Source organism: Prunus dulcis, chromosome 1 (assembly GCF_902201215.1).
Source record: "Prunus dulcis chromosome 1, ALMONDv2, whole genome shotgun sequence".
In the NCBI taxonomy this organism is placed as follows: Eukaryota; Viridiplantae; Streptophyta; class Magnoliopsida; order Rosales; family Rosaceae; genus Prunus; species Prunus dulcis.
In genome coordinates, this window is record NC_047650.1 from 14,493,953 (window position 1) to 14,520,243 (window position 26,291).

The window sequence follows — 26,291 nt, forward strand, 5'->3', positions numbered from 1 at the left end:
ACAGCTGACCCTATTGAATTTAATTTTAATTATTAAATTACTTTGATGCCCTATTGAGTGTTTTGAGCTTTTTTAATGAGGTTTTTGGGTTGAGTTTGTTTTAAGAAATCAATGGCAATTTTGTAATTTAAAAGAAGTTAATAGCCTTTTTATTATGTTGTAAATGAGTTTTTGGTGTATTTCTAAAGTCCATTTTATATAAGGTTTTTTTATAATTTGGGCTCCCATGTTAGGTATTATAGTGAATCTCTCAAGAATTTTCCCATAAAAATAATGCTATCTAAAATCATCTAATATATCTGAAAGAACACATATCATTGAGATGAATACTAGTTTCGCACATATCTAATGCATCCTTCTAGTTCATACAAAATTATGTGAATATAGTTTCGCACATTTTCAACGAATAGGAATTTTTAGATTTAGATCCCGGAATATATATTAGAAAACAGTCTAATGCCTTTTAAAATGTAGTTCTATAGAAATAAAAAAAGAAGAAGAAGAAGAAGAAGAAGAAGAAGGTAGTTCATGTAGAAAAGTCAAACACAGACAGGTATATAAATTAAATATTAAAAAAAAAACTGTATAGCGTTTTCATATTTGTCCCTTTTTTATATCTGCCAAATGCAAATGAAGATCGGTTTTGTGACGTCAAGTTTATATTTTGTTGAAGGGGATCTTGATTTCAAATCTCATGAATATCAGGTGTTGAAAAAAAAAGCACAATTCATAATGATGACGGCGAAATTTTATATTTTAGGATTATATTTTAGGAAAATAAACATAATTTATGTAACTGTTCCACTGATACATTATTCGAGTGCAACAAAATTCATTTTTTGCATATCACAATCATGCATATATATGTCACACAAAATGTATTATCTGATGTGAAGTTAGAATGATCATTTGTTCACATCATGATAATGCATTATCATTATCTAAGAGTTATATTATCCTGATTCAGCTTTTTAGATCCTGATAATATATTTGTCATTATACATTACTATAACTTGATTTTCTATTAATTATTATTCATGATCAATCTTGTTTGATAGATCTCAGAGAGACGTTGCTTAATAATTTCCATTTGATTTAAACATATAATCACATGCATTATTAAAGATGTTATTTCTTAGTCAACCAACTCAAGCACCCCAAATCCAAAACGATTTGTTGTCTATATAAAAAGAAAAAAAACAAAGGAAAAAACGATGGAAAAGAAAGAAAGAAAAAAAAAAAAAAAAACCTTCTGTTCAACTTGTAGTGGGTAAAAAAACGTGCATGCAATCGATTTCACTGCCGTCTCTGACCTTTGAGCCACACATCCCTGCCGCCCACCGCTCTCTCTCTCTCTCTCTCTCTCTCTCTCTCTCTCTCTCTGTTTTTCTCTGTGGGTGGGTGTGTGTGTGTATACGGTGTGTTTTGTTTCTAAATTTTCAAACTTGATGCCTCTGCAGTGTGTCGGCAATATATATAAATTCATGCAAAGCCTTCTGTTTGATCTAACGTGACCTTCAATCATTGATGCACACAATCATATGCATAATGCACCTTCCTCTCCTTCCTCAAACTATAGTTTCATGGTCTAAGTGACCAACGTGTCGCCTTCTCATTCGCTCGAGGGCACGATGTTCAAGTTAGACTAGGGTTTGTTTACTTGTGTTTAACAAATAATATAAACTAACGGTTAGCTAGCAGTTGTTTTAGGTCTTGCTAGATTTGTTTATTAGTTGCGTTGTTGTTCTTATAATTCAAAGTCTCACAAGGATACAAGTGAGCCTTCCGATCAAAGCTTTGAAGGAATCAAGATATTGCAAGGGGGGTTTAATCATTAAGCTTGGCTCTTTCATTATAATATCCCTCGTGAACTTTTTATTTTTTTATTTTTTTATGTTCTCTAGCATTGGATGGTTTGCTTTTCTTGGAAGAGGGGTCGTCGTCTATATTGGTTTTCAAGGAAGTTAGTTGATCCATTTGTCGGCAGAAGATGTTTACAGAATATTAGTTAACTAGCAGCAGTAGGTTTACTTTGGAGTGTCAAATTGGTGCTATTAAGTTTGAAAAAAAAGAAGGAGTTATTAGGGTATTTGAGAATCAAGTGGTTAATTGGAATCTCAAGTTCACTTGTAACCAAAAAAAAAAGGGGGGGGGAAAGAAATTAGAGGGAGGGGTTCTATGTTCACCCTAAGTGATCCCTCAACAATATCAACATCCCCATACTTTAAAACAAAATATGTAGACAAATTTACCCCTTTGTTGAAAGGACTTAAAAGCCCCAAAATTCCCAAAAGATGAAGTAATATATATATTTTTAAAGAGAACAGATGAAGTAATTTTAAAAACATAAAAACAAAGTGCAAAACCCTTTTTGAAAAGAAATAAAAAAACAAAACATGCAGAGATTGGTATTGGCTTCCATCCTATGACTGCCACGATGAGGGTTGCATCACCCTCTTCACCTCTCTTTTTTAAGAGGGACATGATAATTGGGTGTCCAAAGATTAGTTTAAGGTCTCCGTTATCGCACTTCCACTCATTGAGTTTATCATGATAAAAGGAGGTTTGGGTGGAAAAAAAACTCCACACCAAGCAAATATAGCCCAAGTAAGAGTGGGCTCCATTAAAATTGGGCGAGCTCAAAGGTAAGACCAGCCCATGCTGCTGCCAGAAGGTGTTGATGTCAGCGTGGCATCAGCAAAGAAGATTTTTATTTTTCTTACTGTTGGCTCGTGTCCCACATGTGAAATTTCAACCCCAACCGAAATAGAAAAGCGCCCAACGGTCGGTTGTGAAAATCTCCAACGGTCCGAAGCCATGTGACGGCTCCTGAGGCTTTTGATTCAATTTTTTTTCTCCATCCAATGACAACTAATTTTTGTGTAATAAAAATTGTAAAACAAATTCTAAAAAAATACCAAGAATTTTAGAATTTTTATTTATTTATAAATACCTAGCAATGTGCTTCACTTTCCACACCAAAACTTCATACAAATTCCTTTATGCATATCATATCTTTATTTTATGCTTTCTTATTCCATTCGTGTAAAAATACGAATGGCCTCTTCTGTCGAAGCCAGAGTCACCTGGACAACCATGGAAGATGTTTTGTTATGTGAGTGTTAAGTCCAAGTTGGTCATTGCCCGATCACGGGCAATGAGATGAAGCATTCTCATATGTGCAGGAAAATTCATGGAGAATTTTGCACTCGATCAGGTTCGCCTCGTACAAAAATGCTATTAGGTAGAAAGTTTTAAATAAAGAGTTAGGGAAATGGAGAGATGCGTTGGCAAAAGCGAGGGATGACATTCGAAGTGGGGAAAATCTTGGCAATGAGGTAAAAATTTTGTAATTAGCATTTTATTAAATTAAATGTCATATTGTTTGATATTTTCTTGCATTTCCAATTTTTTATATTTTTTATATTTTATATTATAGATTATTCAAGCACAAATGTAGTTTGGTACTATTGAAAATAATGCACATTTGTGCTTTAAAATTCAAGAAGAATCTAGATAATTTAAGAGGAAGACTTCACCGACTATGCAAAGTTGGCAAGCTCAATGTTGAATGACATAATTATTGTAAAAGACTAGAAATATCCTAGCCACTATCTTAAATAGCTAGAAAAGTCTAGAGAAATAAAATATGTGGCTAGGAGAGATTGTCCAAGTCGGTAGGACTTGGGCAATGGCGGCAACACCTAGCCTATAAATAGACATGCATGTATTGAACTAAGGTGGCAAACAAGCTTTCCCAAACTAAGCTATGTTGAGGAGCCAATAAGCTCACCAAGCTAAGAGAAAAACAAGGCCAATAGGCCTATAAGGAAGGAAGGAGGCCAATAAGCCTAAACACTAAATACTTTCTAGTTGAAGGCCAATAAGCCTAGTCGCCTATCACACTACGTTGCGGAGCCAATAAGCTCACCAATAGCCATGTAAAAGCCAAATAGCCTCGAGTTCTATGTACACAAGACCTATGTACTATTCTCCTCCCATGTAATAAAATCACTTTGTTTCAACTATTGTTCCTACTTTCCTAAACTCCTTCACCATATAACCAACAACGGTATCAAAGAAAATACTCACACACATTCTAAAAATCTAACATGTGCCAGTGGCCAAGGCAAAAAATCTTTCAACAATCACCAATGTTAGAAGCTTTTGAAGTATTCTACGAGATTCAAAATTATCCACACGAGTTCGAGCGTTGTGTTGAACGAAACACCGCTCCACGATTCACCAGCACCGAATCCCCGTTGAACTCCCGAGTCGATGTGGACTCACAGATCGAAAGGGAGCCGAGACCTATTAGAAGAAAGGCTGCAAAGGTCAAAAGAGAGAGCACTTCAAACAATGAATGTGCAAAATTCTTGGAACAAATTGCTCTTCAAGGCACAATGAGAATGGAGAAAGACATGAAAATAGATGAGGCTGACAAGGCAAGAGATGAAACATTTTCAAGAGAAATGGAGTATGCACACATAAAAGATATCTACAAGAAAGATCGGGAAACCATGGTCATGGTTATGAACCATATTTCCCATGAAACAAAAACATTTTGGAAGTAAGAACGAAGGGATGTTATGAGAATAAGGCTGTTTCGTTAAGATTGACCTAGTAACATGGATTGGTTAAATGACAAAAACCATTAGGTTGTATTGATAGAGTTGTCCTTTCTTAATTAGTTGTAATGATTGTCTTTTATTCAATTATATAGCCTCTTATTTAAAACATTACATACATCAAAACAAAACATAATAATAAAAAAGCAAGGAAGATACATGATCCTTGCAATTTATTCAAAGCATTAAACTTGACTTCATTGACTGTGATTGTCTTTCAGCCCTCATAAGTGATCGATCAAGTTAACTTGACATCTTTCGTGAACATAAGAAGATTGCATTTCCGTATAATAGTCAATCATACGGTTGTTGTAACGACCATCCCTAATCAAAGGTTCTGTCGTGCTTGAACCCACAGATTTACGTAATCTTGGATTAAGACATAATTCACACCTTAATTATAGAATTTAATAAATACTATAACTGAAATGTGAAGAACATTAAAATAAATAAATAAATTTTTCACATAGAATTTTTCAACGGAAATAACAACATTCGAAATATTACATCTTTACATTATTTTGCAAGTTAGAACGACTCAAGAGTTCACCAAAAGAGTAGCTCATTATTCAACCACAAACTATGTACATAGCACACTCTATAGACATGTCAAGTTCTCAAATCCTAGATTTCAGGTTCAGTACCTACAAAATCTGTTAAGGGGTGAGTGAAACTACAGCTCAGTTGGGACATAAACCTTTTCATGGTAAATTGATATAACTAAACAAAGTGACATGCAACCACTCAATCAAATATCATAACAATTATAAAAATGCATGAATGATCTTCATCTACTCCTATTAGTTCATATAACTGGACAAGTAGACATGCATGTCTCATACCATGCTTATACCACTTGATATAAAAAAACCTTTAAAATTGAATTGCAATTCATCAGAGCACTAAGTACTTCGTAAAACTTGATCTATGAATAAGATAATAGGTAATACTTAGCAAAGTGAATTTCTTTTTAGTAAAAAAACATCTTCCAAAGTGCAAGGAACTTCCTTTTGGACAGAGATGTAAACCATCAATGCTCAGCACCTCCCCACAAGGTTAACAAATACCTTATGAAAAGGTTAAACAGAAAGATACACACACATACATAAAACCAATATGCTAATTCACTGATAATAATTGATAAAGTTAGATTAAGTAAGAAATTAAACGTACCATGCATAATATCTTGAGAATTAGAAGAATTACTAAATTATGTCATTCCACTCAAATCATTGCTGCCTACCATGTCTAAAATCCTCTGCAACTCAGACTCTAATGTTTGTTCTTCATTCATAGCTAACCTTTCACCAATAATTAAAGAGTAGTTGCTTTGGGTAGGAGAAGTGGGAAAGACACGATGAAGGAGAAGAAAACGCTCTAACTTCTTTTTTATTTTTTTGATTTTATTTTCTGTTAACTTTTCTTAATTTTAATTATCAAAACATCAATTTAGGGTAGTGGTAGAATATGAAGGAGAAAGAACAAAAAAGAAAAAATTGATTAAAAAGTATTAAAAAGCAAAAAGGAGTGTAAGTGGAGAAAATAGGTATGGAAAATCAGCATAAATATAATATTCAAAACTTGTGAAATTTTTTTGTTTTGGTAAGAAATCACTATAAATTTGTTTTTTTCAATAACAACTGAAACTTTAGTCATGTGAATTAATAATATTATTCTTGTGAAATTATTCACTTGTATAATGTCGAATATGAGTTAGCTAGATGTAAAATTGTGTGACTATATTTAAACAAGGAGGCATAACAATTACAAATATGCTTTGTAGGTTTACCAGCATGAAATAGATGTCAGGTGTAAAACTTGTAAATCATCAAGGAGGTTGAATGTATCATATGATAGATGTTCAATTTTTTATTCATTGTTTTTGTTTCAATTTTCTAATACAAATTTTTTCCGTAATAAAATATTGTGCATGGTTTCTTTATATTGTTTCAAGTTGTGAACATCTTGTTTCTTAATCAGATTTAGTCCTGTGCTCTAAATATGTTGTTCCGTCACATTTTTTGTGTGAAAGATATTTAACAATTCATTCATTTATTTCATTTTATATGATGTTATGTTGTATAGCTTTCTCTATAGCTTCATTTTCTCTATCTATTTTAATAATCTACCCTCCCATTCACAATATTTTTGGCATTTCTTTCTTTTGATAGAAACATAACAAATCTATTCAAATTCAGTAGAAATAGTAAGAATAACGTAACAATACAACGGAAATGAAATATAATCAGTTATCCCCACCTAGAGAAGTCTCAAACAATACAACAGAGATGAAATACATAAATCCTTAAATAAAGCAACAACATAACAGAAAAACAAGTTACACATCAATAACAGTAGAATCAACCCTAAACCTTATAGATATCCTCTCCAGTTCACAGTGCACATACCGCTTAACATTATGAACTCTTGCTCCGGCTCCTTTAATTACCATAATGGTAGTATGGAATTTCATCCCGGTTTCATGTAACCATAAGACTATGAAGGTGCATGCCACAAATCCATTGCAGATCCCACACATCGTATTCAATTTTTTTTTTTTTTAAAAAAAAAGGTGCTAGGCTTGTGTTTAAGATATACTAGTACATCGCCCACAAAAATGTGTACATGTCCTACAAAATTATACGCAGGCGCCTTTCACGAGTGAACCATAGAAGTAACATCATGCCCAATGTGAGGCCCTTGGTAACAATGGCTGCTATCACGTAGGTTGAAGGAACACATCGCTTAACACAATCTTCGGGTGTACAAAGACACCTCTCCTTCTTCCCAAAACCTATGCGTCCTAGTTGATGGTGGTTAAGGCCAAAGGTGTACATGGTTCCACAAAAACCAAAAACTATGTTCACTATGCATTGGTTTGAAGTTTCTTCTTGGGGATGTGAAAGAGGTTGGGGTTGTGGGTAAGTTTGAATTTTCATTAATTGAAGGAGGTGATGACTCGGTTGAGAGAGGAGACAAAAAAGAAGAAGGAAGAGATGATTGGCTTTCCTACTTGCTAACTCAAGTTTAGTTTTAGACATGTGAACCACCCAGCCTTTACATATAGCGCTTGGCTCAAGTGAGGACTTCTATTTGCGAACACCTGTGTGCGGCTCCATCTCAGCCATCCAAAGTTATCTAATGGCACCAACGTGTACAATTGCATATGATGCATTTCCCCTTAGCCAACATGTCCTAATGCTTTTTTTTTTTTGGGTGAGCTCTAATGACGCCTTTCCTTTCCTTCTTTCCACCCTTTAATTCATTTTGAATTTTAACCTAGAAACCCCAAAATCTCAGAGTAGAAACAGGGGAAATATCCAACCCTTCATCTTCCCCCTTCTCCCACATGTTTGTAACTTTCTTGCTCCCATTAATTCTTTCTTGAAATTTCTACCCCAAAAGCTTACAACCCAAAAACTCCCACATAATTCATTACTTTTCTTTCCCCTACCAATTAATTATATACATACTTGCATACTTTGAGTCACTCTATATCCTATGAATCTTCCGCATAGATTGAGACTCATATGATTAACTCCAATGTGGACTTGGCTCCACGTGTGGCCTATTATGTGGTGGTCTCACATGAAGGAACATATTGAAGTGGATCAACATTTTATTAAGCACAAACTCGAGGCCAAAGAAATTTAGTTTCCATTTGTTAAGTCAGAAGATCAGTTAAGTGACATATTAACAAAGGTAGTCTCTTGTAAAGCGTTCCACAACTTCATTGGACAAGTTGGGTATCGATGACATCCATGCACCAACATGAGGGGGAGTGTTAGCATGACTTGTTAGAAAAGTTTCCATCCTAGGAAACTCAAATTGTTGACTTCTTGGGATTGTATTGAATGTTGTGTAATTATGTTGGGTTGGGGATATTATAATTTGTGTAATTACACAAACTACAATATCAATTACACTAGATTTTAGGATGAGCTTAAAAACTAAGCTACCTACTTGTATAAATATGTTTGATTGTAATACAAAATTAGGTCATTGAACCATAAACAAACTCTCTCATACACTCTTATATTTCCATATTGTTGACTTCTTAGGATTGTGTGTGTTGAATGCTATGTAATTATGTTGGGATTGGGAATATTGTAATCTTTGTAATTACACAAAATACAATATCAATTACACTAGATTTTAGGATGAGCTTGGAGACTAAGCTACATACTTGTATAAATATGTTTGATTGTAATACAAAATTAGGCCATTGAACCATAAACAAACTTTCTCAAACACTCTCATATTTCTAGATTTTAACCTAGAGGTGTATGGAGGTGCACCTCCCATTTGTTGGGAACTGCCTTGGAGGTGCCGGAGGTTGTCCCTCTGCTCTGCCTTAGATGAGGTGGCTGCATAAGAAAGAAGATGAGTTCATGTTTGGCTTGAAATAAAGTCGTGCAAATTGATCTAGTGGTAATCTAAATTTCTGACTATGGCTAAAAGGACCCAAACGGTATTCATCTTGTCTACAGATGCAAATTTTTTCTAAAAGTAGATACTATAACTTTGTTTATATCCTTGACCTATAAGTCGTGCCTTGTCCCTCTTGATGGATCCATCAACTTTGTGTTTCACGGTAAACAAACATTTACACCCAACAGACTTCTTACCTTCTGATAGTTCCATTATGAAGCCTCCATCTCCTCTATAACATGTTTTCACTGTAATTTCCAAGACAATCCTAAACATTCTTTGGGGTAGATACAACATATAACTGATTTGTGAGAGTTACATGAGACTCAAATAACCAGTGCTAGTACACATGATTAGATATATGATATTTAACAATAATGACTGGAAGCGAAACCATGCCTATTAGGGGGAAAATGTTCATGTGAAGGATACTGATGCCCTTGGCCCTCACTTGATAGAATCAAGGGAACAAGATGTGATACAAATGGATTACGTTCACAAGAATTGGTAGAAAAAGAACTATGATAAATAGACAAATTTAATACCTCAAGATGATTCTCATACACATGAGAATACATAACATTATTATATTTCTTTTCACCTCTCAACAACCACATGTACAACTTACTGGAGTTACCACCATTTCCCCTTCACTTCTAGTTGACAGCTCCCGTTCTACCTCATAACTTAACTTATCTTCCATATCACTTTTCCACCTCCAGCAGGTCCATCGTTATGTACTCTTCTCCCTCATTCCCTTGTTCATATATTATTCTTTCTTACAATTTCCTTAATTTACCCTTTGATATATAGCACCTACTAATGCTCTTAGTGCTTCAGCTACTCTGGTGCTTAACATCACCAAAAGTATTTGAGTTAGATACTCACTTTAATTGCATGTCTCTTCATCGCGTGTCAGAGACTCAATATATGATTTGCTCTTAAATTAAACCAAAGAGGAAAAAGAAATATAAGTTTATTATGTACTTTTATCACCGTAAATCACTGCAAACATGCAAAATCATTATACCAATGGGGCCTTGGTAAGTTGGATACTTGTAAGTGCCAAGTATTTCATAGAACATGTGATGATAGAACCAAGCTTAACATGAAGTGATGATTGAGCATCCTCAAGAATTTTTTGTCTCTAAGAGATAACTCAATACATTTTGTAAGCCAATATCAACAACAATATCCAGGTTAGATATTCACTTTCATTGCATGTCTCACAAATTCAATCTCATGCCTATTCTCGACGCTTAGATATTTTAGGTAAACAACCCTAAATAATATAGGTGTAATAACATAGTGCAAGAGTACTTTGGTGAACCAGTTGTCTAGACCAACTAAATGTATTTGGTTAGTTAGTTGAGTCCTCCCTCTATAAATTGAGGAATTCCTCATACATTTGAGAAGCAAAAGTTTAAAAGTAGATGTGAAATCCTAAAAAAAATTACAATTACATTATATTTTGTGGTGCTCTCACATCCACTCTATCTTACAACATAAGAAACACCTTATTTGTTGGTTTTCTTTATTATTTATTATTAAAATTTTTTAGCACCAAACATAGTTAGAAATCGACCGCAAAGGAGTGACTTGAAACTACCGAACAAAACCCAACCGATTATGTTGCACTGACGCAGATACGTGACAAGGGACACGGGGAAGCAACAAATCTCAAAAAATTAAGACACGAACACATACTTGGCAATTAAATTTTTTTGTATAATAAAAATACTTACATATATTTAAAAAATGCGAAATATTGAAGTTCATACTCCAATTTCGTCATACCATATATAGTGAGATTCAAGCTTTCCAAGTCTTTGAAAGATAATTTATTAATTTTATATGAATTATAATTGAATTAACACATTAGTTTAGTATATATATATATATATATATATATTGGCTAGGTATGGGTTAAAAGAGTTTTTGTTAGCCAACGATGGTTGGTTGAGTAGCTAAGGATCGTTTTCTTCGCTATTTAGGCCTAGGTTCGAATCTCGCTTCCGACAATCTTTCTTAATGGGTAATCTATAAAAATCAAAAAAGAACTAAGACCTTAAAGAGACCTTGGTATGCCCTAGCTATGGGATGAGGTATCATTCTATTCCCTAAACTTTTTGTAACCAAAAACTGAAAAAAAGTTTTTGTTTGTTGGATAATCTTCTATTATATGGCCCATAGGACAAAGTTTTTAAATAATTGGCCTTGCAAGCCCATTAAAACCCACCGAACATGAAGAGGCATCCAAAAAAAAGTGAAGACGCAGCCAAGTACTGAACAGAGTTGGCAAAAAAAGAAGTATTGAACCGTGAATCGAAGCTCAGTCGCACGAAGAAGGTTCCAGAGACGAGGTTGGGAGGTGAACGATTTTGAGTGGCCAATCGACGAATTGAAGGTGTTGAATCACCGGCCCTTAATTCACTCATTGTGAATCCCCTTCTTCTTGCTTCAGCAGACGTACCTATAAAGCGAAGATTCAAATTACTCAAGTCTTAAACATCTCACTTCATTATGGCTTCCAACAAAGTTATCATGGTGAGAACCTTACACATACTTGGTTTCTATGCTTCTGTCTGTGCGTGCCCTGTAATTTTGTTTTGATTCTCAGTCTCTTTGAGCTTTTACTTGTGGCAGGTGGCAGAGAAGCCTAGCATAGCTCTTTCTATAGCCTCTGTTCTCTCCCGTGGTCAAGTAAGCTCTCTCTCTCTCTCTTCTCTCTCCTCTCTCTCTGGCAGACACTCACACGTACACATATTAAAACCCTACCTCCTAAGCTCCAAATAAGGGACTGTTTGAATGCTAATAAAATGTTGAAAGCAGCAAAGAAGCTGGAACTTAAAATGTTTTTAGTATTTTCAATTTATTATTTGGATATGGAGTGAACTTCAATAGAAGTGAGAGCTGGGCGATCCCCTTTTTTCTGTTTCTTCCGTTTTTTGTTTTTGGTTTTTTGGTTGAAGAACTTGGTGATTGAGTTTCGTTGTTCTTGGGAAGATATGAACTGGACGTTGGAATTAATAGGATGATTTGGTTCCCATGGGGGTGCTTAGTTCTTTCATAAAGTAGATAATTTGTATTCTGAGGACGATTATGAGATGCTTAGCCTGGATTTTGGTTATGGGGATATGGTTACAGAAATCAGAGGTTAAGCCAGCAGTTCTATTCTATTTATTTTGGATGACCATTTGTCTTGAGAGATAAATAGAAGTGCTTCCTACAGAAGCATTCCCAAATGGTTCCATCCATATACACCCATACCAAGAGTTTACTAGCATCAAGAGAGAACAAAAACTTAATAGTAATACTAATATGGAGGATGCAAATAAAGGTTCTCGATTGAAATTAGGACAGGAAATAATAATTCTTTGGTTTGGAAATTTGCTATTCTCTTGAACCTCTTGTAGCATGTATCACTTAGGCTCATTTTTTCTTTTTCTGCACTTCTCTATTATAAGTCCTGGTTGTTGGATTCATAAATCCATGTTTTGCATAATTGAATTATATTGACATTCAGCTTGTATTTGCATAGTACAGATGTCTACAAGAAAGGCTAGTACGGATGTCCATGAATTTGAGGGAATGTTTCTTGGGTTTCATGTGCATTTTAAAGTGACATCGGTTATTGGGCATGTTTTCAGGTTAATTTTTCTCTCATCTCTTGAACAAGATAGACAAGAAAAAGCATTATTAGATACTGTCTCTGGTTATATGATGTGATATTGGATTCAACTTTGTCCTTACCAATGTCATTGTGTCAAATATTAAATGGCCTTTAGATTAGTGTTGCCTTTGTCTTTATTTCTGCCAATTGAATATTCACATCCACGTGTCATTAGGCGGGATCTCATTTTATGTTTATGAATATTTATTACATTAGTTAGCTCTTTTACCTTGTGCCTTTTACATTTGTTCTTTGCAAAGATCTGTGTCTATTTTTTTTAGTAAGCATTTGTCGTCTGTAAATAATATCCTTCTTTATATTCCTGGTCTCTGGTCCATTGCTATATGGATGCAACTCCTCAATAGGTTATGGGTAGGTTCAGGTGACAAGCTTAGGTTGACATGCTATAAATGCACCTCAATTAAACATTTTTGAAGTTGTTATACCTAGACTCAACTTGTTTTCGGATGGTTTTCCCCTTGTTGATTATAAAGCTATCACCTTTGTTCTCATCTCATGGACCAGTATATGTGATATATTGCTCCCGAAGCTATCCCCTTTGAAATCTAGCAATCCTTCACAAGTGTTAAATTGTCAATGTTATATGGTATAATCGTCAAGCTTTAGGCTTAAGTTGAATAGTTTGTTTGGTACATTTCTAACTTAGTGCTGCTGTTTCTTTCAAAATCTAGTGTAGATTTTCCTGAAAAATATCAAAATTGGACAACCACTGATCCTCTTGATCTTTTTCAAGCCCCAATTCAAAAGACAGAAGCAAATCCAAAGGTACAACTTTTTTTTTCCCCTGCTTCCTTTTTGTTTATTCTTATACCTCTTTCCTTTGATTCTTATGCCATTTGTTGTGACAAACTTTACCTGTTAGGGTTTTCTTACTTTCTTCAGTAGTAAATATTGGCTATTGACCTTGGTGTAAAGGCTCATATTCGCAGGCATCTAAGCCAAGAAGCTCGTGGTTATGGTAACTTGGTTTTATGGTTGGATTGTGATCGTGAAGGGGAAAATATTTGTTTTGAAGGTATATATATGTGTGTGTGTGTGTGTGTGTGTGTGTGTGTGTGTCTGTGTGTCTGTCTGTGTACTTAGTTGAGTGGAAATTTATCATATTGATATGAAATCTGGAGGTTGTATGCCATGTTTGTGGTTGTGTAATTGATGTGAAATAGGGAAAACTAGAAAATCGAGGTCTGATTGGCATTCATTAGCTGGAAAAAGGAAAAGTTCATCAAATCTGGGCTGAGAGAACGAGTAAAACGTACATATCCTGCTCAAACCTTATGTTTTGACCTATAATTGTGTCAGTTCTTTCTTAAACCAAGAATCTGGTTGTAAATGTGGAAACTTTTACAACACTTGCAGTCTTGCATGCTAATTATGTAGCAGAGTGGTAATTTTAATTACTTATTTTATTTAACTACTCTTAAGATTATACAAGTACTTGGCAAGGTAGATTTTATTTACCTACAGAATCTAATCTTAAAGCTAATAGAATGTTGTTTGTGATTGTTGCAGTTATGGATTGTATTGGCCATTCAAATGAGACTAGAAGAAGGATTTATCGTGCTCGGTTTTCCTCTGTTACTGAGAAAGACATTTTAAAGGCCATGGACAACCTTGTTGAACCTAATAAGGATGAGGCATTGGCAGTAGATGCTCGGCAAGAGATAGATTTGAAAGTTGGAGTTGCATTTACACGGTTTCAAACAAGCTTTTTTCAGGGGAAATACGGAAATCTTGATTCCAGAGTTATCTCGTTGGTTTTCTCTCTCTCGCTCTCTCGTGTTTTGTTTGCAGATTATTATTATTTATATACTGTTTCGCTTCCAGTCCATTAAGCATTTCTCTTCATTGTGTATGATTGAAGCAATCGAATGTATATCTTTTGAATATATTCCATTTGATAGACTGATCTGAAGATATTTTGTTCTATTTCAGCTTCTTGTTCATATATATCTACATTCCTCTTCTATTTGTATATACTTTCTTTAGGCCACCATACATTTCCCTTTACGGAGATCAATATGGTTGTGTTATGGGTGGGGTAACTAGAAATTTTATGCTGTAAATAAAGGCCACTATAATTTTTGCACTAGAAACACAGTAAACCAGAAGGCCGCCGGGTGTACCATTACTAGATCCGAGAAACAACAATGTTACCTTCAATCATAGCAACTACAACAAACATGTACACATCCCAAAAGTTAACACAAATTAGCCTAAAAGCCAGCTACCTCCCAGTCCTCTGCCTCCCGAATTTCATCCTAAAAGATACTGCTATTTGTATCCATCACTGCTGCCGTTCTCCTTGTGCCTTCGTTCTCCTCCTTCCTCCTCGGTGAATATCCATGGCCTTTAAAAAAAATATTATTAGAAGAAACCAACTTTAAAAGAAATAAAAAAGTTAAAAGTAGATGAAAGTAAAATGGGAAAACTGACTGGTTGTGGCAGATTCTAGGAGTGGTTTTTTAATGTTCTAATAGTAGTGCATGAAGGATCATACTGATTTTATTTTGTGGCCCTTGCCCTTCTTTTATTTGTGATTAATATGCCTATGTTCCATTTTCATCTCAAGCATCAACAATAGATTAATCAAGCTTAATGTTCATTTTCTCTCAGCTACGGGCCATGTCAGACTCCAACCCTTGGTTTCTGTGTACAACGCTATCTGCAGATAAATACATTCAAACCGGAAAAGTTTTGGGCTGTACGCCCTTACATAATGCAAAAGGGCTATGAACTTCAGCTAGAATGGGAACGTAACAAGTTGTTTGACTACGATGTGAGGTCTTGTTTGCTATAAACTTTCTACTGTCTTAATTTTCCTTCCAGAGATAATATTTTTGAGGCTTTTGCATATCGCAGGTTGCTGTAATGTTTCAAAAGTTGGTAATGGAAGATGGAATTCTAGAAGTGACTGAGATAGTAGAAAAGCAAGAAAGCAAAAGTCGTCCTTCTGGTCTTAATACAGTCAATCTTCTGAAGGTCAGAAAAGTGAAAGGAAAAAAAAAAAACTAAAGATTGATGATTCATTTTGTTTCTAATGGCATGTATACTGTAAATTTAATGATCGTATTGTAGAAGTACATGTTTCTGGGTATTGCCTGTTGGTTGATTACTTAACATGATTGCCTAATAAAGGAAAATATGAAGAAATTAATGTCTGCAGATTACGAGTTTATCTTTGTCATGTATTAAGTAGCTGAATGGACAGTTCAGTATGAGAACATGCATTATTCATATTAGCATGGGCAGAAAGAAGAAGTGTACAAATTAGATTCTCCAGCCCTGTTCTGTGCTGCAAAGAAGGAATTACGAGATCCTTATTGGCTACTTCACAATTTTTGGGGACAATATGACCGAAATCCCAATTTACTGAGTGATTTTTTGAAAACTTAATATTTCAAGAAATGCATGTGGCAGACAGTGACGTAAAGTGGATTAAAAGTAAATCGTACTAATTCTCATGTATGTAATCTAGTGAGAATTGGTAGTTTTCTATATACCAGAAAGAAAAAGAAAATGTCTTAAAGATAAGCTGGTGTTATTACAGTTTGTACATAGTTTAGTCGATTTCTTCCTAGTTCATTGTAGGTTGAAATGCTCTCCTGTGTTGTGGTTAGAGCATGAGTTTGAAATATTATAATCAAGCAGTCTTCTAAAAAATTCTTAAAGTTCATTTTAATAACCCCTTTAGAAAATTGATAAAAAGATATTCTTTGAAATTCTTTAGTTGATGTTAAAGTTTTAAAAAATAAAAAAGCTTAATCAGGTTGTCCTAGTTATTTTATTTTATTGTATTTAAATTTATTTTATTATTATTATTATTTTTTGGTGGTCTGAAAGGTTGTCCTAGTTCTTTGTATGCATTGAGATCATTTGAGCACATTGACCAGTTTTTCTTTTTCAATTTTTAACTCAGGTTGCTTCAAGTGCACTAGGCTTTGGACCACAGATGGCCATGCAAGTTGCTGAACGCTTGTATACTCAAGGTTTCATCAGGTGTCATTCTTTATTTGATATTTATAAATTCCAAGAAAACTCTTTATCCAGCACAGTGATGAAACCTGAACTAGAAGTAAAAAATAAACTTAATTATATGAATAGATTTCAAGAAAAATAGAATTGGAGCATTGCCTTGATTCAGCAACTTAACATGAGAAGAGGAGATGTAGAAAAAATTTAGGGTGTTTTGAGTTTTGAGTTAAATTAAGAAGGTACATTTGCTAACCGGTTAAAGAGGGTTTTGTGAATGGAGATTTACACGACTGCAGTGGTCATTAATGTGTCAACGTGTTAGTGACCTGAGTAGATAAGGTAAAGCTGAATATGTAATTTCTCACACGTGGGGAAAGAGTGGACCTGAGAAATGGTGAACCTTAAACCTTTCCTACAAGCATTAGTCTGTCTCTGTTTGAAACCTCCATGTTTGAGAAATGGTGAACCTGAAATCTTTCCTGCAGGCCACTTAGCTTCAAGCATTAATCTTGAAGGGTGCTTCTTTTAACACAATATTTTTTTTTTTTTTTCGTTTTTAATGTCAAGTTTCTTTTGGTTCAAGGATTCTGGTAGTTGTCTGACTATTTACATATGCTGATTCTCTAGCTATCCACGTACCGAGAGCACAGCTTATCCTTCTTCTTTTGACTTTAGAGGCACACTTGGTGCGCAAGTAAATAACCCAACATGGGGTAGTTATGTTCAGAGGCTGCTTGCTGATGGTTATCAAAAGCCACGATCCGGGACAGATGTAGGTGACCATCCTCCTGTTACTCCATTGAGGTCTGCAACTGAGGACATGCTAGGAAATGATGCTTGGAGACTATATGAGTACATTTGTACACACTTCATAGGGACTGTATCTCCTGACTGCAAATATGTAAGGTAAAAGTTTCAGTGTTCATTGTTTTCTGTTGGGTGACACTTGGTTGCACAGTTCCCTTTCCCTTCTTCTTATGTCAGATTACCTGTCTTTCTGCTGCTTATGTCATGTTGCCTGTCTTTCTGCTGGTTTCGTATTTATAAAGTTTCTAACTGTTACTGTGTTTCACCGTAAGAAGATTAACGCTTTCCACCTTGTTGCACATAATGTGTGGTGCTTCAAGATTTATTCATTTTTTCAGAGAGAGTGGCACCAAGAATGGAGCCCCCAGATATGCTTAGAGAATAAATTCACTTCATTTTCTTTGGAATGCCGATAGTGGAATTGAGGGAAAAAAAGAGATATTTAGTCATATACCCATTCTTAGCACTAAAACTATAAATAAACCCTACACTATTTAATTTCTATAAACCCAAAAAAAAAACCCAAAAAATGACAACTGGCCCTATTGAATTTAATTTTGATTATTAAATTACTTTGATGCCCTATTGAGTGCTTTGGGCTTGTTTATGAGGTTTTTGGGTTAGGTTTGTTTTAAGAAATCAATGGCAGTTTTGTAATTTAAAAGAAGTAAAAAGCCTTTTTGTTATGTTGTAAATGGGCTTTGGGTGTGTTTCTAAAGTCCATTTCATATAGGGTTTTTTTTAATAAATAATTTAGGCTCCTACATTGGGTATAATAGTGAATCTCCCAAAAAGAAACTCAGAAGTCCTGATTAATGTTTTGACTAATCCTACCCTTCTTAGTCGGCTAGATGGACTTCTAGTAATGAATAAGTTTGCTATATAATAGTTGGGGGAAGCTGTTTTCAACCATTGATGCAGTATTAGATGGCTTATTTCTGGTCGATAATTACCTAGCCTGCTTTAAAAATGGACATCGTAGCTTGTGTCTGAAACCGATGAGAAATCATTGTGAAGGTCTTTTCTTTTAAATAATCTCTGAGTCTTACACTAACTTCCTCTTTATTTTCTCTTTTATAATATATTATGATTAAAAAACGCAATGAAGCAGAATGTCCTTTAGACCTGTTGAAGTTATATGCCGTTAACAATGTCAATCAGCTTGTTTACAAAAGAAAAATTAAAAAGAGAAAAAAGAAAAAGAAAAGAAAAGTGTCAGAGCACTATTTTACATAGAATAATGATTTTGACAAAGCCAGTAGATTAGTGAAAAGCTATAGATGTTTAGATGTAGATGGAGGATGAACCTAACTGATGCAGGGCAGCGGCTATAAGCGGCTGTCCAGTGACCCAAACATACCCAAAATACAGGGAATAGATGGATAAAGCAATGAAATAGAAGAATTTTCTCTTTCATCACAAACACTATGTGGCATTTCACTGATTTATTTATTTATTTAGTGTTGATGGAAGAAAAAAAGAGGTTGAAGATGTCTGCAAAGAGATTTCGATATCAAACAAAAATATATATAGCATAATTTTCTTCTCTTTGTGTGCATTTGCTGAACATGAGAAATGCCTACTTGTCTAGATTTTGTGTTTGTTTTTACTGGTTTAGTGAATTTATACATTATATGTAACTATATTTGATACAAATTTTGGTTTGTAGTCGGAAATTAATGTAAACAGTGTTGTAAGCTTTGCCAGTAAAGATGTGACATTTTGTTGAAGTTGCTTAAAGTTGACCTTATTAGTTTCATGTTTTATTATTTTTCTAACATCATTTGTGAGAAATATTTATATACCAAAGTATAATGTTTATTATTTTTGCTTTTAATGTCCATTCCAGAACAAAGGTAGAATTTTCAATTGGTGGAGAATTCTTCCATTGTGTAGGGCATCGTGTTTTGGTGAAAGGATTTACTTCTATCATGCCATGGTTGGCAGTAACTGAGAAAAATCTTCCTCAGTTTACAAAAGGGGAGAAAATAGAAGTTTCACAAGTGGACCTTCATGAGGTATTGTATACTTGTTAATTCTTCAAATCTCACTTCTACTTAGTCCTCAATTTTTATTTAAAAATTTAAAAAGCCTGAACTCTCCTCAATTAATTCAATATCTTCTCAGAATCTGTATTCTGTTGGATTTTGTTGCAATAATTTCTTTTTTTTTGGTTGGGCTTCTAATCTATTGCTTCTCCTTTAAGGAAAGGGTAATATTCTTGTTTAAATATTTGGGAAGGGGGAATCAAAAGTAAAAGGTTGTAAACAAGTTATTGGTAGCATGGCGTGTTTTGGCATATACATGTTGATTTTTGAATCCTTAAATTCTGCTGCAGGGGATGACATCACCTCCAGACTATCTAAGCGAGAGTGAGCTAATATCCCTTATGGAGAAAAATGGAATTGGCACAGATGCGTCAATATCTGTTCATATTAACAACATATGTGAGCGCAATTATGTGCAGGTTTCTATTCTCCTTTTTCCTATTGAGATTTTGTTTCTTGTCTGGCTTTGTAAACAAATATACTTTAAACTGCATTTTACAACACCAGGTTTTTTTATACAATCAATTGAAAGGTACTAGCTGGCAGGAAGCTGGGTCCAACTGCCTTAGGTATTACTCTAATAAGAGGCTATCAATGCATCGATCCAGATCTCTGTTTGCCAGATATTCGCAGTTTCATCGAGCAGCAAATTACTCTTGTTGCTAAGGGGCAAGCAGATCATTTTCGTGTTGTGCAGCATGTCCTACAACAATTCAGGCAAAAATACAGTTACTTTGTCAAGCAGGTTAGAATACCTTATCATTTGCCAAATGCGTTCTTTACAGCATGCTTAATGGTGTAGCTATTGTTTGTACAGCCAATATGTTGATCTTGCCAACTTGTGTTGAATCATGAAGCCTTATAATCCAATTACCTTGGACGATGTTGCACTCCCTAGTCTGCTGTATGGTTTATTGGATGATGGACATATGTGCTTAATTTGTATGAACCATTTTCTGCTATTTGGTGCAGATTGAAAACATGGATGCATTATTTGAAGCACAATTCTCCCCCCTTGCTGACTCAGGACGAGTTCTCAGTAAATGTGGCAAATGTCTACGGTACATGAAGCACATTTCCACCCAACCTTCTCGTTTGTATTGTAATACATGCGAGGAGGTTTATTATCTTCCTCAAAAGGGTAGCATTAAGGTATGCACTTGTAATTGAGGTTCTCTAGTTAATCACGAATCAAAAACATCAACCTATATTTTAATATGATATGCATCACTAGTTGAAATCAAGGTCGGTAAATACCATTTTTGTATTCTTATCTTTTCTTTGGAATGGAACATACAGTTTCCAGAATATATAATTAATTTTAGTCTGTGGCTTAAAAACTTGAACTCTCTTTTTATCATCAAGATTGCTTTTTTCTATTATCTTGTTTCAAATTCTTGTTATGAAACTTCTCATGTTTAAATCAAGCACTTCCTTTTTGCAGCTGTACAAGGAACTTACTTGTCCTCTTGACAACTTTGAGCTACTAATCTTCTCCATGCCTGGCCCGGATGGCAAGTCATTTCCTCTCTGCCCATACTGCTACAATAGTCCTCCTTTTGAAGGTATCGACACGCTCTTTGGTGCTGTAAAATCTGGTCCATCAAGCCAGCTGGGAAAGGGAGCTGGGATGCCATGCTTCCTATGCCCACACCCCACATGTCGACATTCTTTGATTGCCCAAGGAGTCTGTGCCTGCCCTGAATGTAGTGGAACACTTGTTCTAGATCCTGTGAGTGCTCCCAAATGGCGGCTCTGTTGCAATATGTGCAATTTCCTTGTCTTGCTCCCCGAAGGAGCTCACCAGATTTCCACTACTCGAGAGCGGTGCCCTGAGTGTGACTCCACAATCTTAGAAGTGGACTTCAATAAGAAGACAACACCCTTGGAGAATGGAGAGACGTTGTACACTGGTTGCATTCTTTGTGACGAATTGCTCCATTCGCTAGTGGAGATGAAATATGGCAAATCATTTTTCAAGCGCATGGGTGGAAGAGGAAGGGGTAGAGGATCAAGGAGAGGTGGATATAGGGGAAGAGGGCGGGGTACCGGGAAGAAGGTGGATCCTAAAATGAGCTTCCGTGATTTCTGAATTGTTCTCATTACATCTTTTTTGCCATTACTGCCATCCCCATGGCCTTTAATTTTTTCTCTTTGTGTTTGAGATTCTGTGTTTTATATAAGGTGTGTTTGGATTTGATTGTTTCCATTTGATATGCAACGGGGGTTGAAGAAAGAGTTCATCTGAAACAATTTTGAGTTATTTGTGGGAGGACAGCATAGGATCGATATAGAAATCAATGGATGAGAATCTCCTACACAAAGTTACGTAGGCTGGTAGACTTTTGCTTTACTTTTTATCAATCAATATATTTAAGTTCGGGGTAATTGTTTCGTCATCAATCTAAATCTTAGCCTTTTGCTGCTGTCTAGGTTCAAAATGGATTTGAATTCTCGCATCTTATATTTAATGGATCATCATTAAATGATAATAATCGTATAGATTGAGTCTCCGCTTTATTAAATCAGTCCACGGGTTTAAATCATGGACGGCAGTTATTGATAGAAAAATGAAAAAAGCTAATAATAAAATAAGAGTGAGTCTATCTATTTAAACCCCACACTTTTATTTGTTCACCATAATACTTGAAGGGGTAAATTATTAAGCTCTTAAATTTTAAGAAAAATTTGGTGTTAGACATAATTAACTTTACTAATTAGTATTTGAGACATTGAGCATTTTTGTTTGAGTTTTAATACCTAGGAAAGAATTGTTATTTTGGATTAGGCCAAAGAGGAGGCCCAGATTCGTTGGGCCTGTCTAAATTATAAAGGTAAAATACAATTTTACCCTTTCGTTTAAAACCATATCTCAGCCCCTCTCTCTCTCTCCTCTTCCTTATTCACTCCATCGATGACGACGCCCTGTCTCTCATCTTCCCTCTTCTCTCCACTGACGATACAACACCCTCTCTTTCTCCTCTTCCTTCTTCGCTCAATAAACCACGACGACACCCGCTCTCTCTCCTCTTCCTTATTTGCTCAATCGACAACGACACCCTCTGTCTCATCTTCCTTCTTTTCACGCGAAGCTCTGTTTTTCATCTGGTGAGGTATGTGTTTTCTAGATCAGATTCTTATTTCAATTTTGTACATCTGTTAGGCCAGCCTATATGGATCTAACAATAGATCTGTTATTTCAATTTTCTAGATTAGATTCTTCTCACGCGAAGTTCAGTTTCTGTATCTATTGATTTATTAAGACTATATGGATCTAACAATAGATCCGTTAGGCCAGCCTTGTCATTAGTGTGGGGTGAAATGATTTGGCTTTAATTCACATTTATAAATAAGTTTTGAACTCTGCTTGATTGCCTGAATGGAAGGTTTGGACATACATACTAGTTCTAGACTAATTCTTGATCATTTTTCATCTTCATTAGTCTAACGTTATAATATTGGTCTCATACAACTTTTGAGATTGAAGAGATTGCAAATTGTAACAATATAGTTGGTAGGAATGTTAGCTAACAGCAACTCCGTACTAGTCTTTTTTTTTTAGGTGAAAAACTATTGTTTCATGTTCTGAATTTTCCTCTTAGAAAAGCATCAGTCTAATTACATATAATACTCTTTAAAGATCCCAATTACATCACTGTATGAAAATTCCTCCTTGAGAGTGCCCTCTACACTTGTGTAATGGAAATATTGAACTAATACTAAATTATTAGTTACAACATTAGGCATTATTCTTTGTTCCATCAAGCTGCTTATTTGATTTTTCATGCAATGCTGTTTGATTCCTTTGGTTGCTGAATTTGCTTTGTCTATGAACATGTCAGGTTGGCTCCCATCATGCATCTTCGTTATTTGTGGCTTCTAGACCTCCAACCCCTGGTGTTCCTAGTCGAGGGATTGGTCTGGAAGGTTTTTCTAGTGTCTTGGCTGGTCTATGGGGTACTGGAACAGGCTCAACAAGTTTAACTGAAAATGTGCACACACTAGTTGCCACTAAGATGGGAAGCCGTAGAGCTGTTGAATTGGGCGCATGCATTTTGATTGTCTTATCCCTTGTCAGTAAATGTTTGTTAAGCTTCTGTTTTTCAATTGCAACAATGAGCTAGTAACAACATAAATATGGTATCTTCTGTCATTTTTAGCGCATGCTTAGATCATTTTTTTATAACATGCTACTGCTAGTACTGATACAAGTGTCTGTACAATTACTACTTTGACATTAGTTTCTTTTCTGGTTGGGCATACTAGCATTTCAATATCAAGTGCATAGTTTGAATATCTAAAATGGCAAGTTTATCCATTTGGCTCTAGTTATTTGAAGATTGCAATTGCTCAGATTATTTCTTTGTGGCTTGGGTAATATATCCTCCGCAATCTTCTTTATTCAATTTTTGGGATTACCATTTGCTTATTCTGTAGTTATTTGGCATTCACTGGTTCTTGTGAAATTTAATTGTTAACATATGTTGTTTCTCTACTGCTGAAAAATATGCATAAGGTTTGCATGTTCATTTTAAAAAGAGTTGGAGGCGTATGATGGTTGGGGATTGTGATTTCCATGAAATACTACTCTCCGAGCATTTTTTGATGAATTATTTCTCTTGTTTTTTGTTTTATTTTTCTTCCTGAAGTATACAATAATGCACATGGGGTGGGAAAAGAATGAGGACCCTTAGTGGTTAGTTTAAGCCAATGTTGTGATTTACTTTCAAACATTTGAATATGCTAAATATTAGTCTTCAGATATAGTTTTTGCATCTCTATAACCTGCAGTGCAGCTTAATAAATTAGTTTTCTTTTTGTTACTGTATATTTCTAAAGTGAAAGGATGACTTTAATCTTAGGGTTCTTTAGTATGTGAGAGTTTGTGATCAAATATATGTATGCATGTGTGTCAGGCAATGATCTAATTTAGCTGCAACTTCTTATACAGGTTATGCATTGCAGTTACAATTGGATTTTTGCTCTTTCCTTGGCCTTCAACCTCACCAATTTGAAGAGTAGAGGCTACCCATATGAGGAATTGGGTGGGCAAGAGAAGAGTAGAACTACCCAAGAGTAAGGGAACTCAAAATTGGACTTTTAGAAACTGCATTGTAGTTTTGGAAACTACCTTGCACTTTTCATTTAATTATAATTGGATTTTTGCTCTTTCCTTGGCCTTAAACCTCACCGACTTGAAGAGTAGAGGCTACCCATATGAGGAATTTGGTGGGCAAGAGAAGAGTAGAACTACCCAAGAGCAAGGGAACTCAAAATTGGACTTTTGAAAACTGCAATTTTGTATCGCAGTTTCCGTTTATCCATTGCAGTTTTCATTTTTGTATTGCAGTTTCCGTTTATGCATTGCAGTTTCCGCTTCTACATTGCAGTTTCCATTTATGCATCGTAGTTTCCATTTTAGTACTTTCATCTTGGTTCCTCCATTTTGCTTCAATACAATTAATTTTTGTTTTTGTAGCTGTTTTTTTTTTTGTTTGTTTTTTTTTTTTATAAGCATAATTGATATCTACATTGTATTTTTGTTGTAGTTTCTGTTTTTATTTGCAATTTTTGTGTGAATATGTGTTGAAATGATTTTTTTATTTATTTCTAAAAATCGTTGCTTGTTTATATAAATATTGTATAACTGAATAAATATTACAAAATAATTTTGGTGTAGTGGTTTGTGAGTGAGCCTTCCTCCTTTGAGGGTTAAGGTTTGAGTCCCTTCAATGCCATGAAATCTCTCTTTTTTTATTATTTTTTATTATTTTTAAAAGGTGAATAAAGGGCAAAGGAGTTGGTCCCTTGCAAACGGTGGTGGTCGGTGACAGCCGGTTGGCCGGCGGCGGTGGTAAGGGACGGTGGTTGGCCGGTGACGGCAGTTTGCCAGTGGCCAGCGGCCGGGTTTGAGTCCCTTCAATGACACAAAATCTTTTTTTTATTTTTTATTTATTTTAAAAGGTGAATAAAGGGCAATGGAGTTGGTCCCTTGCAAACGGTGGCGGTCGGCGACAGCGGTTGGCCGGAGGTGGTGGCAAGCGACGGCGGTTTGCCGTTGGCCGGCGATGCTGGTGGCTGGTGGCCGGCGACCGGAGTCCGGCGGTGGTGGTTGGCTGGATATGGACATGTGGCATAGTATGCTTGCCTTAGAAGGAGTGGCATTGTTTGTAATTTTGATATTTTTTAATGATATTTTTGTAAAATTAGGTACTATAGTTTGGTCTTTGGCCTTATGCTAATTAGATGAAATTGCATTCCTATCTTCCAAATTAGTAAACTATATTGTGTTTTAAAACTAAAGCTTCCCCCCATCACTCTTCATGTTTGATGATGGTAACTTACATATCAATTTAACTGTCAACATTTCTCTATCAAAACTTCCTAGTTCATTCTCAATTTTGTTTAAAAAAAATAATACTGCTACACATTTGACAACAATGTTTTTATCTCTTTCAGTAATGTGAGATTGAGGTGAACTTAGAGTAGTGAGGGGCAAGACAGAGGGGTGTGGGGTGAGGTTGATGAGTTTTAATTTTAATTTTAATTTTTGTTGTTGTGTGTATTTAGAGGTAGTTTTGGAAAATAGTGGGATTTTCTTAGAAATTGTGAAAATTCGAATTAGAAGTTGGGGTGAACTTCAAATATGGGGTGAACAAAGATAAGTGTGAGGTTTAAATAAAAAACTCTAAAATAAAGGTACGCACTTAT

At 35.1% G+C, this 26,291-nt stretch overlaps 1 protein-coding gene and 1 long non-coding RNA gene across 5 annotated transcripts; both read left to right on the top strand.

Moving 5' to 3' along the window:
- The first annotated feature begins 11,331 nt into the window (after positions 1-11,331).
- LOC117631565 (DNA topoisomerase 3-beta) lies at positions 11,332-21,920 on the top strand. Of its 4 annotated transcripts, XM_034364799.1 has the most exons (15): positions 11,332-11,606; positions 11,706-11,762; positions 12,606-12,709; positions 13,425-13,518; positions 13,669-13,768; positions 14,263-14,503; positions 15,367-15,529; positions 15,613-15,732; positions 16,670-16,749; positions 17,353-17,631; positions 19,382-19,550; positions 19,871-19,999; positions 20,113-20,325; positions 20,553-20,732; positions 21,025-21,920. In XM_034364799.1, the coding sequence occupies exons 1-15, from the start codon at positions 11,583-11,585 to the stop codon at positions 21,670-21,672; spliced, it is 2,601 nt and encodes an 866-aa protein (XP_034220690.1). In that variant the 5' UTR covers positions 11,332-11,582; the 3' UTR covers positions 21,673-21,920. The 4 variants fall into 4 exon arrangements, with proteins under 4 accessions (XP_034220690.1, XP_034220706.1, XP_034220714.1 ...); XM_034364815.1 differs by lacking the exon at positions 12,606-12,709 and having other exon boundaries at positions 11,333-11,606; positions 13,683-13,768; XM_034364823.1 differs by lacking the exons at positions 12,606-12,709; positions 13,669-13,768 and having other exon boundaries at positions 11,333-11,606.
- A 3,251-nt stretch (positions 21,921-25,171) lies between these two features.
- Positions 25,172-25,944, top strand: LOC117615987. The gene is made up of 2 exons (XR_004584087.1): positions 25,172-25,434; positions 25,545-25,944. It is a non-coding gene; the product is annotated as an uncharacterized LOC117615987 (long non-coding RNA).
- The last annotated feature ends 347 nt before the right edge of the window (positions 25,945-26,291 follow it).

Bases quoted from the DNA above. Each gene is read 5' to 3' on its own strand.
- LOC117631565 (XM_034364799.1), top strand. From the start codon at position 11,583: ATGGCTTCCAACAAAGTTATCATG. The intron at 11,607-11,705 runs GTGAGAACCTTA...TACTTGTGGCAG, and splicing joins CTTCCAACAAAGTTATCATG to GTGGCAGAGAAGCCTAGCAT. The intron at 12,710-13,424 runs GTTAATTTTTCT...TTCAAAATCTAG, and splicing joins GTTATTGGGCATGTTTTCAG to TGTAGATTTTCCTGAAAAAT.